Here is a 21,634-nt window from a genome sequence, read left to right on the forward strand (position 1 = left end):
AGCCCTAACTCGTTGCCAAACTCCCGCAAGCACTGCTAGACGAATTACAGCTCTAACTTAAGATAAAGCTCTCTGGGCGAAGGAGGGTTGAAGCACGCGTGAGGCCTCAGCCCCGCTACCACGGCCATGGCGGGGCAGCACGCCCGCCTCAGAGCCGGGCCCGAGCCGCCATCCGCTCCACAGAGAGGCGGTTTGCCTCATGGAACGCACGGGCCGCGCGCTGGCGGCCACAGGGTTTAATGATGGCGGTTTGGCTCGTCAGGGATGTTCCTGCATGGAGCCTGCCCGTGAGGCCGGCAGAAACGAGAGGCAGCTTCGGCCGTGCTACAGCGAGCCGGGGGGCGGCGGCGGCGGGAGCCCTCAGCCCGGCGGTAGGTGAGGGCAGCCGCAGCCTCGCCGCTGCCACTGAGCATGCTCGGCTCCTCCACATCCGCCCCCGCTCGCCAGCCGAGAGGCGCGGGGGGAGAGGTTCCCCGACGGTAATAAGCGCCTTGCAGGTGGCGGAGGCGGCGTGCGGGGCTCGCTGCCGCCATGAACCCTGGCGGCGGCGGGGGGGCGGCGCCGGCCTTCCCCGGCCCCGTGCAGTGTAAGTGCCGCTGCGCGCCAGCGGGGTATGCGCGCTCCGGGGCCCGCGCGGCGGAAGCCGAGTTGAGCCGGGGCCCGGGTAGGCCCCGAAACCTGAGTAGCGCAAGAATCAGGCGGGAGCGGAGCCCAGGAACCTGGCTGGGGGGGGAACCCGGGAATCTGGGTGAGCGCCGCGGCCCGCACAGGCCGTGAGGGGCTGCGGGCCGCCGGGAGCGCCGGGCCGGGCCGCCCCGGGCGGCGGGCCCCGGGCGAGCTCCGTGGAGCGAGGCCGCGGCCGCTGGGCGAGTGCCCTCCGCGCGGCGCGGCGGCGGGGACCCCCCGCGGGACCCTGAGGCCTCCGGGGAAACGCGCCCGGGGGCACGGGCGGTCCATTCTCCCGGCAGCCCCGCGCCGACCCCGGCCCGGGGTCCCGCGGTGCCCTAATTCACCCCCGCAGCTCTAGGCAGGGCCAGGCCGCCCCGGGCCCGAAGGGGCTGCTCTCCCCCGCAGCCGGGGTATCTGGTCAGCGGGATGTCCGCCTGCCAGTTTCTGCAGCTTCACCGATTTCCCTTTTCTCAGGACGAGCTCTTGACCGTGCTCCTGTTTCCACAGTTCCCGGCGGCACCACTGTGCTGGTGGAGCTCACCCCCGACATCCACATTTGTGGCATCTGCAAGCAGCAGTTCAATAACCTCGATGCCTTCGTTGGGCACAAGCAAAGCGGTTGCCAGCTCACTAGTGCAGCGGCCGGGGCCACCAGTACGGTCCAGTTTGTGTCGGAAGAAACGGTGCCATCAACACAGACCCAAACCACAACCAGGACCATCGCTTCGGAGACCCAAACCATCACAGGTATTTTAGTGTTACATACCAGGAGCTTGAAAGCACTCGACTTGTGCAAAGCGGCAATATTACATAGCCCTCTGCTCGTGTGTCCCCATCACGCTAAGCTAAAATAACAGTTTTCACATTAGTCGTCACGTACCTGCAAGCAAAGGAAGGAAAAAAAAAAGTGGTGTGCTGCCTTCTTGGTTTTGGTATGACAGCAGTTACTTAACTTGCATCTCAATTAGCAAATTCACTTAGAGAATTGCTTAAGTCTAATGTGTTGTATAACCAACTTGTGCAAACTAATTAAAATTGTCAATACTTATGAAAAATAATCAAATTACTATGCATTTTATTTTTTAAGAGTGCTCTTGATGAAAAACAGACACAGAATTGCTGTCGGGCGCCAATCCAGGCCTTTTTATGTGAGAACACTGCATTCCCTAACATTGCTCCCACAACTAATTGGCAGGAAAAATATTACTCAAAATTTCTGCCTATGCGAAGACTCAAGTGAGGTCCTGATCCTGCAGACATTTAAATAAAACTAGAATTTTGTTCCATGTGTGAAGGTTTGCCCTTCTATATATAGTTTTATTTTATTTTATTTTGGTCTGGGACCTTACTAAAATCCAAATTATTTGACTTTAATTTGGATAGACAGATTAGGGCAGAGAATCTGGAAGAGCAGTGAAACAAACTGAATTCAGGGCTCACTTCCAGGAATTTTTGTATTATAATCCCTTAACTCAGTGTGGGTTTTGGGTGAGTCATTTTTCTGCTTCATATTTACTCATCTTTAAAATGAGGGCAGTTATATCCTTCTGCCCTTTTGGGGTATAGTGTTGTTTAAGTGATTTAAAAGCTGCTACTTTGGCTGAGATAGTTTCACCTGTTATTCTTGTGACTAATAGCTAAAAACAGTATAGTTGAAAGAGGCTGAACTTTTTTAACAATTAAAAAAAAAAAATTTTTATGTGATGCCTTTTTGACAATATTTGCCATATAAATAATTTGGGTTTTTTTCTCCTTTGGGCTGTAGCACAGCCAGTGTTGAAAAACAAACATACCTTTATTAATGTAAGACCTGGACAGGCATCAGAAGAAACCGAACTTCTGAAGAAACTGAACAGCACAGTCAGATAGGATTCAGAGGGAGACAAATGGGCCTACATAGGGTTGTACGAAGTTCAGCGTCGCTCATCAGGTCTTGACAGAATTTTCGCTAATAGTAGGATGGCAAGGGAGAGAAAAGCCTTTCTCCTTTCCCCCTCCCCCAGGTGAATAGGAAGACAGGAACAGGAATGTTGCTGGAAAAAACAGAATAGAGAAGTAATTAATGAAACTAGAAAATAATCAGATTTTTCTGATTGGAGAAGTTAATGTTCTCAAATTGAGCTCTTTTATGCATTTAGTTTCTGCACCAGAGTTTGTTTTTGAGCATGGCTATCAAACGTACCTGCCCAGTGAAAGCAGCGAGCCTCCAGCTGCTGCTGTTGTGTCTACACCACCAAAAGCACGTTCAAGAAAATCCAATTCCTCACTTACACAGAAGAAACTAAACTGCTGCTATCCAGGTAAGATGTGGACTATACCTTTTTCCTTTTCATTTTAAAATTGATAGGTTTCATATAGTCCTATGCATGGTGGCTCTGTCTGTCTTAAGCAGTTAAAACGTGCCGAACCTGGCACTAAGGGTGTGATGTACTACCATTGATACCAGTAGTAGTTTTGCTATTGATTTTGCATGTCCCTAGATTTTGGTGCTATGCTGTAGTATACTCTGGCGATGCTGCATTGGGTTTGCATCTAGACATAGGCCTATGCCCACACCCATAGCAATGTTAGAGTTGAGTCTTGTTACCTTTTTGCTAACTGCCACTGTAGATGAGAAATATTATACATGCATTTTGCATTATATGTTTTGTCTTTGGTCAGTTAGCATTTTTATAAGGATGGATTGAACCGAAGTATTTGAAGACCTTAATGAGTAAAAACCATGAAATATGCAGAAAACATGTACAGAGACAGCCATGTAGATGAGTAGTCATATTAATGGTAGCAGAAGTTACAGTCTCTTTTTGCAAGCTTGCCTTCATTTGAAAGGCACATTTCAAATGCTTAGCATTCATTTCTGTGCTCTAAAACTGTAGCGCTTTCCACTTGGACAGAATTCCTGAATGGTGAGCTGTTACCCGAGTTCCCAGTTGCACTAACTTGAAGTCATACGTGGAATTAATTAGTTCCCCCAGTATCCTCTGTGTACTCTAAAGAGCATCTCAAATCCTAGGCAGAGATTCCAGAGAATTTGTTTCAAAGCCCACAGAAAGCAATAATGTAGAGAGTGAATTGCCTCCTAGGGGAAGCATTAGAAAACTCAAGTTCATAGGTAAGCTGGTCACTATTTTAAGTAGATGTGAGTAAACAAGAGAGGGAATTTGTTTTCTGTTAATGCTGAATTTTAAAGAACATGTCCTTGAAAATAAACATAATGCCCAGAATATGGTAGTATATTTTTATTGTTTTGTTAGATTTTCCTTGAATTTAATGACCTTAATCTTACCATTTTTAGGTTGCCAGTTCAAGACTTCCTATGGTATGAAGGATATGGAACGTCATCTACGAACACACACAGGTTTATATAGTTGCTATATTTTATTTTTGGTTGCTTTCCTCATTTTGGCTTTTTGCCAAAAGGTATTTTCCTTCAAAATAATGTATCTATAGTTAAATTAGATACAATGTACACGTATGTCTGTACATTCTAGTATTGTAGTTCTCTGTGCCTGGGGAATTGCCCTTTTTGGGTAAGCCATGTTCCACTATGGGCAGTACCACTCACAGCTATGAAACATGAAGACTGTGCATCGATTTAAGGCACAGTTAAATTTCTGAGGTGCAGACCATGTGTTTATCAGGGTGCAGTGTGGTGGTGGTACATAAACCTAGTTTGTTCTTCATATGGAACAATGATTCCAACATTTCACCTCCCTTCCCCCTAAACCGCAATTTCAGAGTTGTAAAGGGAGAAAGTTCCAAAGGGTCTTCTAAATTTGTTGCACTTGTGCATGCAGCCTTCTGGAGCATAGAAGAGCTCTTAGCTGATAGGATGGCTGCTGAAATCCAACATCCAGCTTTTGAAAACTAGCCCCATTTCTATTGGGTGTTTAGTGTGTGCTTTTTTTTTTTATTGCAACAACATCTTTATGGTGCAAAAATTCTTGATGTATTGATGCTCTTCTATTTGTTTCAGGAGACAAGCCCCATAAATGTGAAGTTTGTAACAAATGTTTTAGTCGTAAAGATAAGCTGAAGATGCATATGCGTTCTCATACTGGGGTGAAGCCTTACAAATGTAAGCACTGTGACTATGCAGCTGCTGACAGCAGCAGTCTCAACAAGCACCAGCGCATTCACTCCAACGAGCGTCCTTTTAAATGCCAGATCTGTCCTTATGCAAGCCGCAACTCTAGTCAGCTAACTGTACATCTCAGATCCCACACAGGTAAGTTTATACTAAAATTCAGATCTGTAAAGGTTAGAAGGTCATAGGGAAGATTTTGGGGCCTATTTGAATTCTCAAAAGCACCTAGGCATCCAGCTTCTGTGAATTTCTTGGGTGCAGAATCTAGTAGGGCAATATAGCTCTACTAAAAATACCTGGAAGCAATCAGAAGACAGATCTGACTCTTGGTAGATTTTCTTCTGTATTGATTTTGAAACTGCCTATTAGATGTTCTTAAACCAGTAGAACTGAAGGATCTAATTGATTGATTGATTAAGAGCATCTAGGTTCCTGTCTGTGTCTCTCAGCTCTGGTCCACTATATTAGAAACACCAAAATTACTTTATAATTGAACTAGTTATATCAATGCAAACCTTAGCTGCATAATTCAATTTTTCTTGCATCAGTAAATTAGCAAGTAATTAGCAGTTTAAGTTACTTTTTTTTTTTAACCTTTCTTTGTGGTACCTTCCATGTGCAGACTGATGGACATTAACAGTTTAGTATGAGCAGCCAGAACTATATTCTGCCCATACCATTTTTGCTCTATGGATAAAAAGCTTTAGCCTCCAGGCTTATAAACATTGTATCATTTTATATTTGAATTATTTGCCTAAGTTTCATTTTAATCAGATTTCTTTTATAGATTGTTCGTAGAAGAGATTTGCTGTAAAGATACTGCTGTACAGTTGTCTTTGTACAGTCGTCTTTGTATGTTGTTTTTCATCTAATCCAGGGTACTGGATTAGTTTCTGTGTTGTCTTTTATACATTTGATTAGTTCTGTGAATTTTAGCTGCAAGGTGGTTATGGTTCAGTGATTACTAGATTAGCTTTGAACCTGTCCTACATCTGATTCTGAATTCAAGTACTAAACAACATTAGTTCAGATGTGTGCAAGATGGGATTTATTTTGAGTAGATAAAAGAAATAAATCCCTTGTGCATTGTGAAGGAGAGGAGGGTTAAACCAATCTGTCTCTAGCAGAAAATAATCTTTTATACTTCACAAATCTGCTGTGATGGAACAGGCAGGACTGTCAGGCAGTTGTTTTACAAGTTTCCCTCTTTCTATTGCTATGTAAGAAGATGTAATGGTCAGTCAAAATAGTATGGGTTGTTATGAGAAGTTACCTGTTAGTAAACACACTAGTCAGAGAATATGGTATGGCATTTTCCCCATGTCATATAAGAGTGTGCGTACTTCTGCATTTAGGTACATGGGCATGTATGCTCTCAGTTCGGCTGTGGGAGAACCTATGAATGATCATGATTCTCTTGTATTTCCAGTAGAGTTAGATTTTTGTGGCATTAAATATTGCAGTAGTTGGGAAGGGTTTTTAGGCTACCTTCTTTTTGGCAGATCAGTCTGTTGTCTCTTAAGCAATTTAATTATGCTAAAATTCAAGTCTGTAGTTTTGTTGTCTCTTCCATTTCTCAAAAATAAATCCTCTTTTGTAAAAGGACTTCTGATTCACTGAAAGGAGGCACAAGAATTTTGAAAGTAATAATTTCATCCTTGTTAGGTTACAAAGCTGTTACGCACACAGCCAATTTTAGGGGAAAAGTAAGACTGGTATGTAGAATATATTGCTTACTGGAATTCAATTAGTCATTCTCTAGAAGGTGAGTGTAATCTACATTGCTCAGTGTGAGATCATCTACATAGCATTACTTGTTGAACTAGTCATCTAAAGATCAGTTTCCTGTTAATTTGAGTAAAACTGCTCTTACAATTATTAATTCCAGGATCAGACACACTTTTTTTTAAGCTATATTCTGTCAGTGTTGATTACGTATGGACAGAAATGTAAAGAAATGTAAGTAATGGACCACTCTTTAAATAAACAGAACCAACATACTTTGCTATATTCAGTAAAATTGTGCTACCCTGCATGTGAAAATTAAGTCATTGAAATATGTAATGTGCCTTCATCAGCAAAGTAGATAAAAATTCAGTAGCTGAGTGTGCAGCTGAGACTGTAAAATAAACTAGATGAACAAACAGTGCATCTTCATTAATAAAATCCATTTAATATAGATAATACACCATGTATCTCAATTATTAAACAGATACATGGATTAGCACAGTAGGCCACAACTTGATTTGAAAAATATGCAGCTAAACCTATGACATATGCAGCTGGATAAGCAAATTATGCAAAATTATACAGCTATCACAAACTCTATAAAATATTAACTTATAAAATAAATCAGCCATTTGCAGTTTGATTGTTAAAGAAGATAAATGCTTGCTGAACTAAGTACACTGTCTTTTTCCTTCCCCCACCACGGGTGTCTTAGAACCTAATAACACAATTCTTCCACTCTTTCAAAATAATACCTACTTAAAGACTTCATGCTCAGGTACTTTAGAGAACTACATATTTAGATTAAAGGAAAAAAGTGAATACATATTTAGTTGGGTTGGTAGGTTTGCTTTGGATTTTTTTTAATGACTTCAGAAAGGAGTCACTGGTCTTTACCCTGGAATTGATTATGGACTAAACAGAGCTACAGCTTAATTTGGTCATGCATGTTATGATACAAGCCTGCAAATAAAGAAAATGCAAAATAGTGGTTTAGATCCAGGCAATTCAAATAGTTATTCCTGTTGGTAGTCTGACATAAATAGACTTACAGAGATCTTGCAGATGAGTGTGTTCCTTTTTCATGCTTTCTCAGTTAAGAGTTTGACCTAACTTTCAACTACATTGTTAGGTTTCTGGATCAGCATTGTGCTCTCAAAAAAAAAAAAAAAAAAAAAGGCACTTATGAATATTTTATGTACCTGTCTGCATGAATGCAAACTGATATTGCATGAATACAAACTGATACTATATTTTCCTGAAGTGATCTGTGGAACACTACTAGGTGTGCTACATGGGGCAAATACCTGGTTGCTGTAATGACAGGAAAACAAAAGCTTAATGTTACTTCTCTGTGTAAACACATTTCCCCAGAGTCACAGACTGGCATGCATGTTTCATTAGTCTCACATTTGTCTTTTCCAGTTGCATTTATGTAGCTGTGATTCCTCCTTCTCCCCCCCATAAATGTAGTAATGCTGTGGTTGTGCAGTCACCTGACACTGACCTAGGTATGGACTTTTGTTCTGGACAACAGTTTCCACTGCCTTCCTGTGCCAGCAATAGTATTTGTACTGCACCGCATAAACCAGGCCAAAGAAGTAATCAGTTTTTCTTGTCAGCTAATCTCACTCAACTATATGGTTGAGCAGTAAGGCTGGTGCCCATTAAGCACCTTTTTCTGCAGTAGCCTACCATTTACCTAGGCTTATGGTTAACCTACAAGCCTCCCTGTAGATCTCGTAGTGTAAACCCAAGATATGGATGTTTTTATGTTGTTTTCTTAGCGTTCAAAAATGTAGCAGCTGTTAAAGTTACAGTGTTTATTTTTATTAAACACTAGTTGAGATATACTGTTGCTAAAGAGGGACAAATGAGAAACTTCCCATTGCTCCTCTGGAGCGCACTGAACAGTTTTACCCACAAAATGAACTAAAAATTGAGAATATCTAAGATGCAGACATGAAAAAGCAACAGATGTCGGCAGGCGTGCTCGTGGAGAGTTTGCACACAAGTATGTCAGACCAGGTGGTAAATACTGTGCCATTAAAGTTCTCTATATCTTGAAAATACGTTGGGAGTTTACAGGTATTTAGAACAAGTCAGCTGTACATAATTCATTATAGCATTGGTCTCTCTAATGGATCATGGTGTCTCATCTGTAATTTGAACTGTGTTTTTTGTTGACAGGAGATGCTCCTTTCCAATGTCAGATGTGTCCTGCTAAATTTAAAATCAACTCAGACTTGAAGAGGCACATGCGTGTGCATTCTGGGGAGAAACCTTACAAATGTGAGTTCTGTGAGGTCCGGTGTGCCATGAAAGGAAACTTGAAATCACACATTCGTATCAAGCACAGCATGGAAAATACTCTCAAGTGTCCAGAGTGTGACTTTCAGTGTGGAAACAAAACAAGCCTCCGGCACCACATAAGAACTCATCAGCCTGAACAACCAGTGAAGTGCTCAGAGTGCAACTATTCTTGCTCCAACAAGGCAGCTCTGAAAGTGCACGAGCGAATTCACTGCAAAGATCGTCCTTTCAAATGTGAATTCTGCAGCTTTGATACCAAGCAGCGGAGCAACCTGACAACTCATGTGAGGAAAGCTCATGGTGACAAAGTCAAGACCAAGAAGCAAACAGTGGAGAAGAAGGAAGGAGATCGGCCAAAGCAAGGTGGCTCCAGGCAAGTTGCCAAATTGGATGCCAAGAAAGCATTTAAGTGTGACCTGTGTGACGCTTCCTTTGTCCGAGAAGATTCTCTTAGGAGTCATAAAAAGCAGCACAGTATGTATAATGGCTCTAAAAATAATGAACTGGCTGTTCTACAGCTCCAGATGGATCCCAGTCGGCAGGCCAGTGCCCCAATTACTGTCAGTCACCTCCAGGTCCCACTTCAGGCTGCTCAGGTTCCTCCATACAATGAGGGAAGGGTCAAGATCATCGTGGGTCACCAGGTCCCTCAGACTAACAGTATCGTTCAGGCTGCATCAGTGAATGTCGTGCCTCCTACATTAGTTAGCCAGAATCAGGAAGACCTCTCAGCCAACAGCCGCTTGCAGCTGCTGGGCCAGGTCAGTTTGTTGGCACCGCCTCCACCTCCCATATCGCAAAGCGAAGCAGGGCCTGTGGCACAACCAGCAGTTCTTCTCACAACCCATGACCAAAGCAATGGAAGCGCGTTACATCAAACTCTGATTCCTGCTGCTTCTGTCAGCAGTCATGAGGCTTCAGCAAACCAAGCTTTTATCACCAGCTCTGGAATCAGCTGCTCTGACTTGGAAGGCCTTAATGCTTTGATACAAGAAGGAGCAACAGAAGTGACTGTGGTTAGTGATGGGGGTCAGAGTATAACAGTGTCCACTTCAGCTCCCCCTCCTCCTATATTTTCTTCATCCTCTCACACGGAAGCCCCTAAGCAAACCTATTCTATCATTCAAAGTGGAGCCCATACAGCTTTGCTGTGTCCAGCAGACTCCATACCAGATTAGTTGCAAAGTACTATTACTAAACAAATTTCAATCTCGGAGGCAGTGCTGAATTCAGCAGAAATGCGTAGGACATAAGTGAATGCAGGATTTGTCCTACAAAGCCAAATACCTTCCGCTTACACATTTTACTTGTCTGTACGTAGAAACATACATCTTGTATGTGAAAAAGAGGATGTGTATATTTTTGTGCCTCTATTGAAATCGGAGGCTGTGTTCTTTGTAAAATCTGAGCATCGAAGCAACTGTTGGCAATTTCACCAAGCAGTAAGCTTCCCAGAATATGATTTTTGTATTGTGCTGGCTAAAATAAGAAAGCCTCACCTTACGATGAATTACCTTCACAGCAGACTCGTTCTTTTGTGCACACATGAAAAGGTAATAGTCCAAGCCATTCTGAAGTATATTTTTAAGTGAAGTCTGATTCAATTACATGCTATGTATGCATTAACTGCACCTGGCTGATTGTTGATCTGTAAGAAATGTCTACTACTGGGTCTAATGCAGCCCTAGTAAAGTTTAAGGGGGCTTGTTCCTTAATATCTGTAGAAGTTGCTAGCACCTGGCACTTAATCTGGAAATGCTTATGCAGAAGACCAGGTGATCATTTTTAGAAAACAAAATAATTTTGTCCGTCCATCAGTAATAACTAACTTTGTTAGCAAGAACACTATTGCAAATTACATATATGGCACAGTGATCTCTGTCAGAGGCACCTGTGTTTTAAAGAACAAAACAACTGCAAATATATTTTTTACAAACACTACTTAAATTTTGTTTTTATTTTGATGCTGCCTGTTTGTAGTTGCATGGGTGGTAAAAGTGCATTACATTTTGGCTCTGTTCTTTTCAAGTTAAAGGGGAAAAAGGAAAAGATTTAATTTGTTCCATTTAAAACAAAAAAATAATAGATTCTAATCGAAGGTCTGAAACTCTAGCATAAATTCAGATTGGATCATAATGAGACAGTAATTTACCATTATAGGATGATGCACATTTCTATAATGAATTAATTCTAGGCTGTATTTTGAACTATGCAATATTACAGTCCTAGCTGGTGAGCATTCTTGTTGTGGTAGCTAATAATACCTTCACTACCAAACTATCTAGTTAAAGAACAGACTCTCAGCTTGGGAAAATAGACAGCTCTGTAGGTGCCTGGATCTGCAAAAATCAGAGATCATTTCACAGCCAGACAGCAACCCAAGGACAATTTTTAACATACATGAAGACTGAAAAGAGACTGTTATCAAAACCAGCTCTGAGATTCCCTCTTGGGGAATCAAAGTCAAGTTAAATTTCACAGTATTTGCTAGTGGGAGACATTGAATGATTGCTTTATGTTCTAGAAACATGCTTGGAAAACTTACAAAGATTATATAATTAGGACCACTTTCTGAATAGGCCTCATGCTTGAAATTTTTAGCTTGTACAGCCTGTATTTTGTGTATGTGGGGGTGCTCCCCGCTACTTCCCCCTGTGTGGTACATACTCTATGTGCAGTGTAAGGCTTCCTGCTTTACAATGACGAGTAGGAAAATGCAATCATAACTCACAAGTACGGTCGTAGAGGTGGTTCTTGAAAATGTGACCTTTGTTTTTTGTTGAAATAAGGGTTGTTTAAACTTGAATGCTCCAGTATTGCTGTCTGCATTCTTTATGGGAAATAGTATTTTTGCAGATCCATGTCTCTTCTGCCTTCCTAATCCTTGATTCTAAATTAATGTTCTTTTAAAACAAAAAACCCTTCCAAATAATCGTGGTTTTAAAATCTGGGGTTTGAGTTGAACTGTCTGACAGTGTGCCTGACGCTTGTGGATATCAGAAAAGTTAGAGGGAGAAACTTCATAAATGCTTAATTAAAAAGGCATTATTAAAGACTTGTTTTCTAGCCCCATGCTGCATTGAAATATGAAGCAAAAGTTTTAAGTTCACTGACAGTTGTATTTCAGGGTTTATTATTTCCTACACTTGTTCTCCAACTCTTCTGGTGATACGGGTTTGTCACCTGTTAATCGTCTCTTCCCTACAGATAGGTGATTCAAGGAGCTGACAAGACCCAGTTCCAAGTCACCGAGCACACCTGTTTTTGTATAAATTAGAGGTAGGCAGGAGGTTTTTACATTAGATCACTGCAGAACATTCATTGAGAACAATAAATTGAAAGCCTAGATACTTTGATTTTTAATGCTGGCATTGCTGTTTTGTGGCTCTCCAGTCATGTTTCATTGTTGTGCCTATAGCATAGACCTGATCATTACATTTCAACTGTGTTGAAACTACTTGTAAAGCACTTGGAAGATAAAAGGCATCACAGGTAAGTGCTTGATCTTATTATATGTGGTCCCTGATATCCAGGTTGTAAATGATCACTGGAGCAGCGTAGATCAAACACTTTGCTATCTTTTGCTACTATGCCATGCATTTTAATTCATTCTTCACTATTAACCCATCTCCAAATGTATGCGTACATATGTGCGTGATCTAAACTGTCAGGCTGTGTACAGTGTTTCTGTGCACTGGGCCAATGGTTACTGTAAACACTAGTGAAAGTTGGGGCACTTTCAGTCCTGTAGCAGTAAATACACATTTTTTCACCCAGCTTGCAGTGGTTTTAGACCATGTGCAGCACTGGCGTTGCAGGGGAGGAGATGCTTCTGGGGAGCGCAAGTGCCTGGCGGGGCTGAGCTGCCCAGGCTGTGGCATGTGTGATGGACAAGGGAGCTGCAGGAGAGCAAGACAGGGGAAGTTCAATGCAGTTGGAGTTCAAGTCTATTTGACCTGCAGAGGGAGGGGGGCTCTGTCAGGTCATCTCAGTGGTCCTGTGCTGTAACAGCACTGCTCCACAAACGGTTATGTTAGCATAGCAAAGTAGATGGTAAACTACAACCAAGATAATTTTTTTTTTTTGCCAGATTGTGATACTGAGTGACACAAATGATGATAGCAAATTATACTCTCAGCTTTCAAAACCTGTGCTGGGTCTCTGAATAGCATTAACTAGTCCATTGGTGAGCTAGGTTTTAATACCAGTCACTATATATTTTCCTTTTGTTGTAAGACAAAAGAATCTAAATTGATCTGCGCTCACATACTTGGTTTTGTCACTGGTAAGTCTGCCTCTGTGTCTGCTTGCTCACTGTCGTGGTTTAGCCCCAGCTGGCAACTAAGCACCACACAGCCGCTCTCTCACTCCCCCCCGGTGGGATGGGGGAGAGAATCGGAAGAGCAAAAGTAAGAAAACTCGTGGGTTGAGACAAGAACAGTTTAATAATTGGAACAAAATAATAATAATAATAATAATAATAATGAATTATAATGAGAAGGAATACAATGAGAGAGAAAGAGGAACAAAACCCAAGGGAGGGAAAGAAAAGGGAAAGGGAAAAAATAAAATAAAATAAAATAATACAACCGCTCACCACCCGCCGACCGACGCCCAGCCAGTCCCCGAGCGGCGATCGCAACCCCCTGGCCAACTCCCCCAGTTTATATACTGGGCATGACATCATATGGTATGGAATAGCCCTTTGGTCAGTTTGGATCAACTATCCTGGATGTGCCCCCTCCCATTTCTTGGGCGCCTGGCAGAGCATGAGAAGCTGGGGAAAAAAAAAAAAAAAAAAAAGGTCCTTGACCAATGTAAATACCGCTTAGCGACAGCCAAAACATCAGCGTGTTATCAATATCATTCTCATACTAAAATCCAAAGCACTGCACTATACCAGCTACTAGGAAGAAAATTAACTCTATCCCAGCCGAAACCAGGACACTCACACACCATCTTCCCAATATTTCCTGCTGGTTGATTTTATGAAGGCTGGTGATCTCAAGGATAATCATGTTCTTATTTCTACTAGCCACATGGGTAGAGAGTTTAAGTATCCCAGCTGAGGGGCTTGCATGTCAGAGACCCTGGTGATAGAGCTTTCCAAATGCTCCAGCTGGACAAGAAACTTCTGCCTGGGACATGGGATAGGAGCTGGTGGACATGTGTTGCACTGGGTTTAGAGCTGGTGGCTGTACATTACTGCAAAAGGGGTGGTAGTCTTATTTTTAAGATAAAATTTTGGGCGTAGTTAGGCTACCTGCTGGTACTGGTGGGTAAGGTAGGCAGGCTTTCGGGTATAGAAAATTGTACCAAGCCTACAAACTTGTAAGGGCAAATGTACTACAGTTCGGCAGCTAAAAAGTAACATTAATTTGCATATACTCGTTGGTATAAATGAGCTCTGCGTGCGGGGTTTCATGCGCATGAAGTATTTCGTGTCATCTATAGGTGGTGCCAGAGATCTAGATAAACTTTTAAACGCGGCCTGTTCTGCTTGATGCTGTTTCATGTTAAACAGTTCCCTGCTTTTAACTCTTTGCCGGATAAACACATTTCAAAATCCACTTTTATAAGAAGTTACAAAAAGCTTAGCTGTAAAAATCTTACTTTCATTTAAGATAAAAAGTAACAAATAAAAAAAAAAAAAAAGTCCGAAGTTTTCTACTGTTAAGATCCCGTGAAGAAGATTTATGGCCAGAACTTAATCTCACAATTTATGTTAAACTGATCATTTTTTACTCCCTGTTAATTAATTTTAATCTGTACACAGTTTGCAGCTTCAGAATTGTCGTGCACTACAAGAATGATACAGAATGAGATATTTTGACAAAACTGATGGTTTGAATTGTAATTTATCTGTATTTGCACTTGGCCGACAGCCCTGCACCCAGGGGATGCACCACCACGTCCAGGAATCTCATGTTCAATCTAATGTCACACTTAACATTACACAGCTCTGTTATCTGCATTTCAGTTTCACAAAAAGGCTTGTTTACCTTCTAAAATAGGAAACCAGTAGATCTGTCATATTGTAAAGACTAACCTTCATTCTGGTCCTATGTGTGCTTCTAAGATAAACAGGAAAGATAACAAAATGGTGTGAATGAATAGACAAAGCTTAGTGCTGCTTCTTCAGCATTGTTTAGCTGATTGCATTATGTTTAAGTGAACAATCTAGAGACTTCTTTCCTCCACCCTAAAAAAAAAAAAAAAAAAAAAAGGCAGCTGATAACCAAGATTAACAGTGGGGCGATTTTTTTTCAATTTTCTGTTCCAATATTCCAGCTTTATTTCTGTGTATGACAGTAATGGTCTTTGTGTTTTGGAGCTGGCAGAAGCAGATTGTTTTAATGTCTGATATTCATTTAATACATTCTTCCTGTTATCAACAGAACTATCCCTTGAGAGAGCATGGTAATTCATAACAAGTGTCTCTTGTAGAGCTTGCTTGCTTTCAAGCACATGGTAAATAAATTGTATACCTTTCTAGAGTTCTGCCATAGCCCCAGAGCTCTGTAGCAAGTTGTCTCTTTCCAGGAGAAAATATTTGGATGGATTTTGTTCTTGCCCGGGGATCTCCAAGCCCTCCCCGGTACGCACTGAGCCCCAGAGTGCACATGTGGCACAGAACGAGCAGACCCGGCTGCCTGGGCTGCTGCTGGGGAGCGCTTCTCGCTTCTGCTCACTTGTTACAAAATGGATGATGTTTACACGGCACTGCACTGAACTGGCTCTGAGGAAAATGTAAAACTAAATATTCCACAGTTAGCTTCCTTCAACATATTCGTGGCAGGTTTTGCTCTCTGCACAGGCTTGTAATTTTTACACAGTTTGCTTGTGGAGTCCCATTTGCGTCTCACGGTGCGTTGCAGTCCTCCCTCTTCTGTGAATATGAATCTCTATGACTGGTTAAAGAAATGAGGTTAAAGAAAGCAAGAACATTAGCCAGAACACTAAGCAAGCAGTGGTGCATAGCATGTATGCACTTCAAATAAAGCAACCCCCTCCTCTTCCATCTTTCCCAACTTTTTTTTATTTTGTTGTTGTTACTCCATGACACTGCTTTTTAAAACCAGGCACAAGTATCACATGAGCTTATCCTCGGCAAGACCTCCTAGAATGTGCTTTCCTCTGGTTTTGTGAGGTAGCAACACACAGCAGGGAAAAAAATCCCAAGTCCAAAGAAAAATTTGCCTTCAACACCTTTAATTGTGTGTTGGTGTGGCAGTTATCTGCGTGAGCTCCGGCACAATGTCCCCAGAAAGACACCGCAGTGTTGAGTTTGAACAATAAACCAGCGGCACTCTGGATTAAGCCCTCTATCAGGGTTGCTGGTATCTTTTATGCGGTTTTGATAAACACTTTAACTGTCATTTGCATCAAAATGGCAGGTTCCTGCTCAAAACCACCATCAATTTGTCCTGTGCACAGGGGGGGGTTACCGGCTATGCAGATGCACCAGGAAGCGCTCCTGGATGAGTGAATGGGATCAAGTCCTCACGTGAGATGAGACCTAAAAGCAAGCAGAACTTGGCCCAAAGCTAGCTCCTTTGGGATCTGGGGGAAAACCAAACTTCTATTGAATACACATGGTTTTTGCAATTACAAAATTATAATCAGAATATTTCCCAATCATTTTGGCAGAGCTATTTATTGCTATTATGATCTGACTGCACTGGGAAGTATCTTCTGTTGTGGGGTTTTAAATTGTTCTTTAAAAATGTTAGAAGCATGCCAAGACATTTTTCTCTAGATTACAAACAACTGGGGAAAGGCTTCTTTTTTAGATACATTTATTTTATTCTGCATTTCTGATTCTTCATGTAGTTACTTGTGTTTCCAGTCACAATATAGTCAGTCATCCTTTTTGCAATGCGGTGCTCTGGTGTCAGTAAAAATATTTGCCACGTCCTCCATGGAAAGGCTTCTATCCTATAATTTCAGGAATATTGACTGGATACACTAATGGCCTTTTACATCTCCAGTTGGAAAACCTTTAGCCTTGTTATTTAAATTTTAAGAAGAGAAACCAATATTGTTAAGAGAAACTGCTGTCTCCTGTCACTTATCCCAATGACCTTTCATAAGGTGATAAAGGTTTCTATAGTGACCTGAGAAAATAATGTCTCAGGTATCATTGTGAATTAAAAGTCTGTCGCAGGAAAAGCTTTCTTTTCTCTTTCAGGTATCCAGTTCTGCCTTTGTCTTTATTCCAGTTGCTAGACACGGAGAAGGACTCATAAAATAGACAGTATTTGGTTACATGGCTGTCTTTCATCTTTTGGATGTTGTAGGGAAGTAAAAAAGTCCCTGACAAAGCAAAGTTGGGGTTTTTTAATGCTATATACCATTAGAGTAACAAATAACATGCATGTTCAGGGTCTGCTGTTGTAATGCCACTGAATTCTGTGACCTGTGATATCAGATAATTTATTCCATAAGCTTCAGGAGTTGCGTTTGCCTCTGTAAGAAACAGGTATTATGTACTATTACACATTCAACTTTGGCAGAGGTGCTGTGAGGATTGCTCGAAGTTCCTAGTTTCAGACCTCACGTAAACTTGCTTTTAATGTCTGAAAGTGAAAGCTCTCTTGGTTAGTTATAAGAGTGGGTGAACATTATCTGGGAAATAATTATCTGAGGACCTGTACAGGGGGGTTGGTTGGTTTTGGTTTTTTTTTTTTGGGGGGTGGGTTTTTTTAAGGATACAAGGATGCATTTATGCCTTCTTGTGCTCCTGGATGAAACAACATGTTATGCCATGAATGTCTTTCAATTTCTCAAACCTGATGTGAGAGACACCTAAAACAAAGCTTGGAGAAACCTCCAACGTTTTCAGCTTGAGTTTCCCATTCATATCTTTCAAAATAAAGGAGAGCTGTTAAAATCTTTGTGCTATCTGTATCGGCAGCATTTGGAAATAAAGGCTGGCCCTACATAGCAGACTTAGGCTGCACATCCCTGTTGATCAGTGCTGTTTTCAGACAATTTTCTATCATTTTTCTTTTGATCACTAAATGGAAGCTTATCAAGACTGGGAACCCCTGGGCCAGGTGAGGCGGAGCGAGCCCAGCAACGCAGGTCGGCTGCGTTCCCTGTGGGGCTCCCAGCCCCGAGCCATCACCCCGTTCTGCCTGGTGGTTGTATTTGCACCTTTTTAAATGTCAGCCTCTGAAAGAAAATATGCATCCCCCGCCTTTTCTTAACACAGATCACAACTTCATACTTCCAAATTTTGTCTCTGCTTACTGTTGCTGGCCATATTTAATTATAATATTAGTAATATGCATTTTCACTGGAGTAGTGCTGCTGAATTCCCTACGTGGAGAAGGTGACGTGCACCTCAGAAGTATATTGTGAGGATGAGAATAACTTGGATACCTCAGTGATGAGCGAGATGCAAATACCTAGATAGATACTGGAGATAGTCACATCTCATGATGGCCTAAAGGCAAATTTGAAAGAACAGGAATGCATAAAGCTAAACTGCATAATGCATAGCAGTCATAATTAATAGATTAAAGTTCTTTGAGAAACAAGCTTTTTTTATTCTGATAAATGAAAGGGACTGTAAATGATGACATAGTTTTAGAAAAACAGCAATGTAAGATGCCATGTTAAAGTTGTAAAGCTAAAGAGGTGATAAAAATGTACCTTGTTTTTAAATTTTTACAAGACTGATGTAAGGCTTATTATCTTAAATAGTAGCACTTTCCCTCTTCTCTGGGCATGTTGGATCATTCTGTTTCTCTAAGTACATATAGTTGCTGGGGGATTATGAAGAAGTTGCCAATCCTTCTTCTTAGTCCCTCCTAAAACGTTCAGAATTTATCACGTGAATCAATTTGCCTAAACAATGTTAAATTTTGCTTTTGTTGTAAAATAATGTAGATGAGCCATTGATATAACTTTAGTTGGATAGGGATGTTGGTGATTTTTTTTTCTTTGGAAAAAAAAGAAAAAAAAGCCTGCCAGCAAAATTGCTTTTTGGTGATGACTCTGCTTGAAAAGTGCTCTGCAGGGGCCCATTCCCAATTGATTATCTTTCACAGCTAATAGCTTCAAAGGCTATTTGGTGGACAGTCCAGTTTTACATTTAAATGTAAATCTTGATAGCCTTGACAGACTGATGATCAGAAAAAAGGGAGGTAAAAACAGTAAAATAAATGTACAGCTGGTATAACTTTCACCAGCTCCTCCAGGGGCAATTGTAGTAAAATTAAAATGGTTACAGTTTGACAAAGGTCTTTAGAGTGGACGGTGAGTGAAAAGTTTCCTCAAAAGATCTAGCATTAATAAGTTGCTAAATAGCGTGTCAGCCTTAAAAGTTCAGTACAGTGTCAATGGCTCCCATTTGTGCTTCATTTGGATTCAGGAGTAAAGTTCAAAGCACTGAAGCCACCGGGGTAAAGCCAGTCTTTTGATGAAGCTACAGCAGAGAAGTTCTCTGGAAAACCAAGTTCACATTTGCAACTAAAACCTCGTGGCAGGCCAGGTGCATCTGTGTGAGAAGACGTGTTGGTTGGCCACCAGTTTCCAGCGGCATGGGAGAGGTGCTGCGGCTCCCGCTGGGACCAGGGTGGTTCTACCTTTTGGGCACAGGAGGGGGAGCTGCACTGGCCCTGGGTCTTTCTGCTTGGACGGGTGAAGGTGGAGTCTGGGCTTTGACAGACCTTATAAGAATCACCAAAGTGGCATGAAGATAAAGCTAATGAAGATGGCAGAAGTCTGGTTCCCCAGCAACGGGCCAACTGCCCCATTGCTTTTATGAGCTGGCTGGACTTTGGCATGGTGAGGGGGGTATAGGCTTCAACCGGACGTTCATCTTGGAAACAGATGAGGCAACAAAAGGACATTCAGGATTGCATAGTTGAGAGCTCCTTCAGCCGTGATGTGCTTGTCATCTTTGCTGTAGAATGACTGGATTGCAGCAGCCTGGAGGACCCTGCAGAAGTAGCCCACGTGCTTTGCCATTGCCACTTTGCCTCTTTCACCCTTTCCCTGAGCCTTATCCTTTCCTTATACATTCCTGTCAGATCACAGTTAGCGTCTTTGTTGGCTTCATTGCCTGAACTGCTCAGGACTCTCCGAGTCACTGGCCTGTTCACGTGCCAACCACACCACACTGAGAGAGGAAAGCAGTCATTGAGGACACAGCAAGCAGCTAATGCCATCCTATTGGCAGGAACCCCTGGGGAAAGGCTCTTCACAACAGAAAACTCCTGAAATAAAATGTTGTCCAAAACTAACTCAAGTTTCTTACTTCATTACAATCTTGTTCCATTTCTAATGTGCTTCAGGACTCTTTACATAGCAATGGTTAAGTGTGTTTTTGAGCTGTTTGATTGTGTGAGTCAGCGACGAGTCCTTGACCACTGGAACTGCTTGCAGGGTTACAGATGCAACCGCTGCTCTGGCCCTGTTAGCCAACCCCACCATCTGCTCCCCACACTTACATAACGTGCTCTGAAACTGTGGTCAGTGAGTACTGCTACCTCTCTGTCTCATGCTAAAATATGTTGCAGAGGAGCTGTAATCTCAAAGTGTACTCTCGGACCGAGCCGCTAACCACCGCCAAGTGTCAATATGAGTGCTGCTGGTCCCTGTGCTGTGCTTCCACAGCCCATGGGAGAAAAGGTGGACGAGGAATTCCTCATCTCCAAAAACATCTCAACAACTAGGAGTAGGTGCCTTTTTCTCGTTTTTAATCTTTGTTGCCATGGAAACTGAGCCACAGGCACTGCTTATTTTCTCCTGCATAGTACTCAACTGTCCAGACACTCAAGAATACCAGTTAGCCACTGTCCAGCGTTTTCCAGACTTTCAAAGGAAGGAAGAATAAGGCACAAAAAGGGAAAATGCTCAGCGTAGAAGCCATTGAGAAACTGAAGATCAAGGAATGAAAGTCTGTCTATCTCAAAGGAAAATAGGAAGCTAAAGAATTAGGAATACTTGGTGATGAAGACATAGTAGAAAAGGTGTTTATCCTGAGCAAGGGCCACCACAAGGGACTGGCACACTCTGCAAAAACCACCCCTTGTCCTCTTATCTGCTTTTTCATATCAGTTTCTGAAATCATCTACCTAAGGTCTATGGAATTGAGACGGTTTGTACTACTGCAGCCAAAATAACACCTGGCACAGCTCATCCATATGTAGCAATGAAACCAACAGCCTGGTAGGAACTGAACCGTACAGATGTCTCCAACCTAATCATGGAGCTCGTTAGCCATGCTCGGTGCCCATGTGAAGGAGTAAGCAGTACCTGTCAGCCTCTGGGCATTGAGCTGAAGCCGAAATGTTGCAGATAGGGAAGGTGAGAGGGGCAGACCTTGCACTTCTCGCTCAATAGCGAGTGCTTTGCAGGAGGAGAATGCTTTTGTTTAGATTAGGTTTAAATTCCACTCCAATGGCACAATATTCCTGTGTAATAGAGTAAAGGTCAGCTAAGCCTGTCTTTTTCTTTTTTCTTCTCCTTTCTTTTCTTTTTTCTTTTTTTTTTTTTTAACTTCCACAGCTCTATAAATCCTCTGCAATAAATCCCAAGCTCCCTTAAGAGCGATGACTACAGCATTGACCATAGTAAAATGGTATCAAACCCAGGCAAAAGCCCACCTGCCTTTTATTCATCCTTCAGTCCTACAGGGCAGGACCATGAATTAACAATGATGCCCCCTCCCAGTAATCATATCCTCCTTCCAGTATAAAATTAAGAGAAGTGCACAAAGCATGTTTAACAAGAATGGATGTGTACCCACACCTCCTTCCCCTGCTGAATTCACTCCCCTGGCTTTTTATTTACTCAGGATGTACAAAGCCAAGCAGCCAGCAG

General features: G+C 42.1%; 1 protein-coding gene across 1 annotated transcript; it reads left to right on the top strand.

Moving 5' to 3' along the window:
• The first annotated feature begins 442 nt into the window (after positions 1-442).
• On the top strand, positions 443-13,232 carry ZFP64 (ZFP64 zinc finger protein). The gene is made up of 6 exons (XM_072879529.1): positions 443-586; positions 1,177-1,416; positions 2,808-2,969; positions 3,965-4,027; positions 4,646-4,897; positions 8,675-13,232. The coding sequence occupies exons 1-6, from the start codon at positions 532-534 to the stop codon at positions 9,973-9,975; spliced, it is 2,073 nt and encodes a 690-aa protein (XP_072735630.1). The 5' UTR covers positions 443-531; the 3' UTR covers positions 9,976-13,232.
• Positions 13,233-21,634: the final 8,402 nt, after the last annotated feature.

This window comes from Ciconia boyciana, chromosome 14, assembly GCF_034638445.1.
Source record: "Ciconia boyciana chromosome 14, ASM3463844v1, whole genome shotgun sequence".
NCBI classification, from domain to species: domain Eukaryota; kingdom Metazoa; phylum Chordata; class Aves; order Ciconiiformes; family Ciconiidae; genus Ciconia; species Ciconia boyciana.

Bases quoted from the DNA above. Each gene is read 5' to 3' on its own strand.
- ZFP64 (XM_072879529.1), top strand. From the start codon at position 532: ATGAACCCTGGCGGCGGCGGGGGGGCGGCGCCGGCCTTCCCCGGCCCC. The intron at 587-1,176 runs GTAAGTGCCGCT...CTGTTTCCACAG, and splicing joins CTTCCCCGGCCCCGTGCAGT to TTCCCGGCGGCACCACTGTG. The intron at 4,028-4,645 runs GTTTATATAGTT...TATTTGTTTCAG, and splicing joins TCATCTACGAACACACACAG to GAGACAAGCCCCATAAATGT.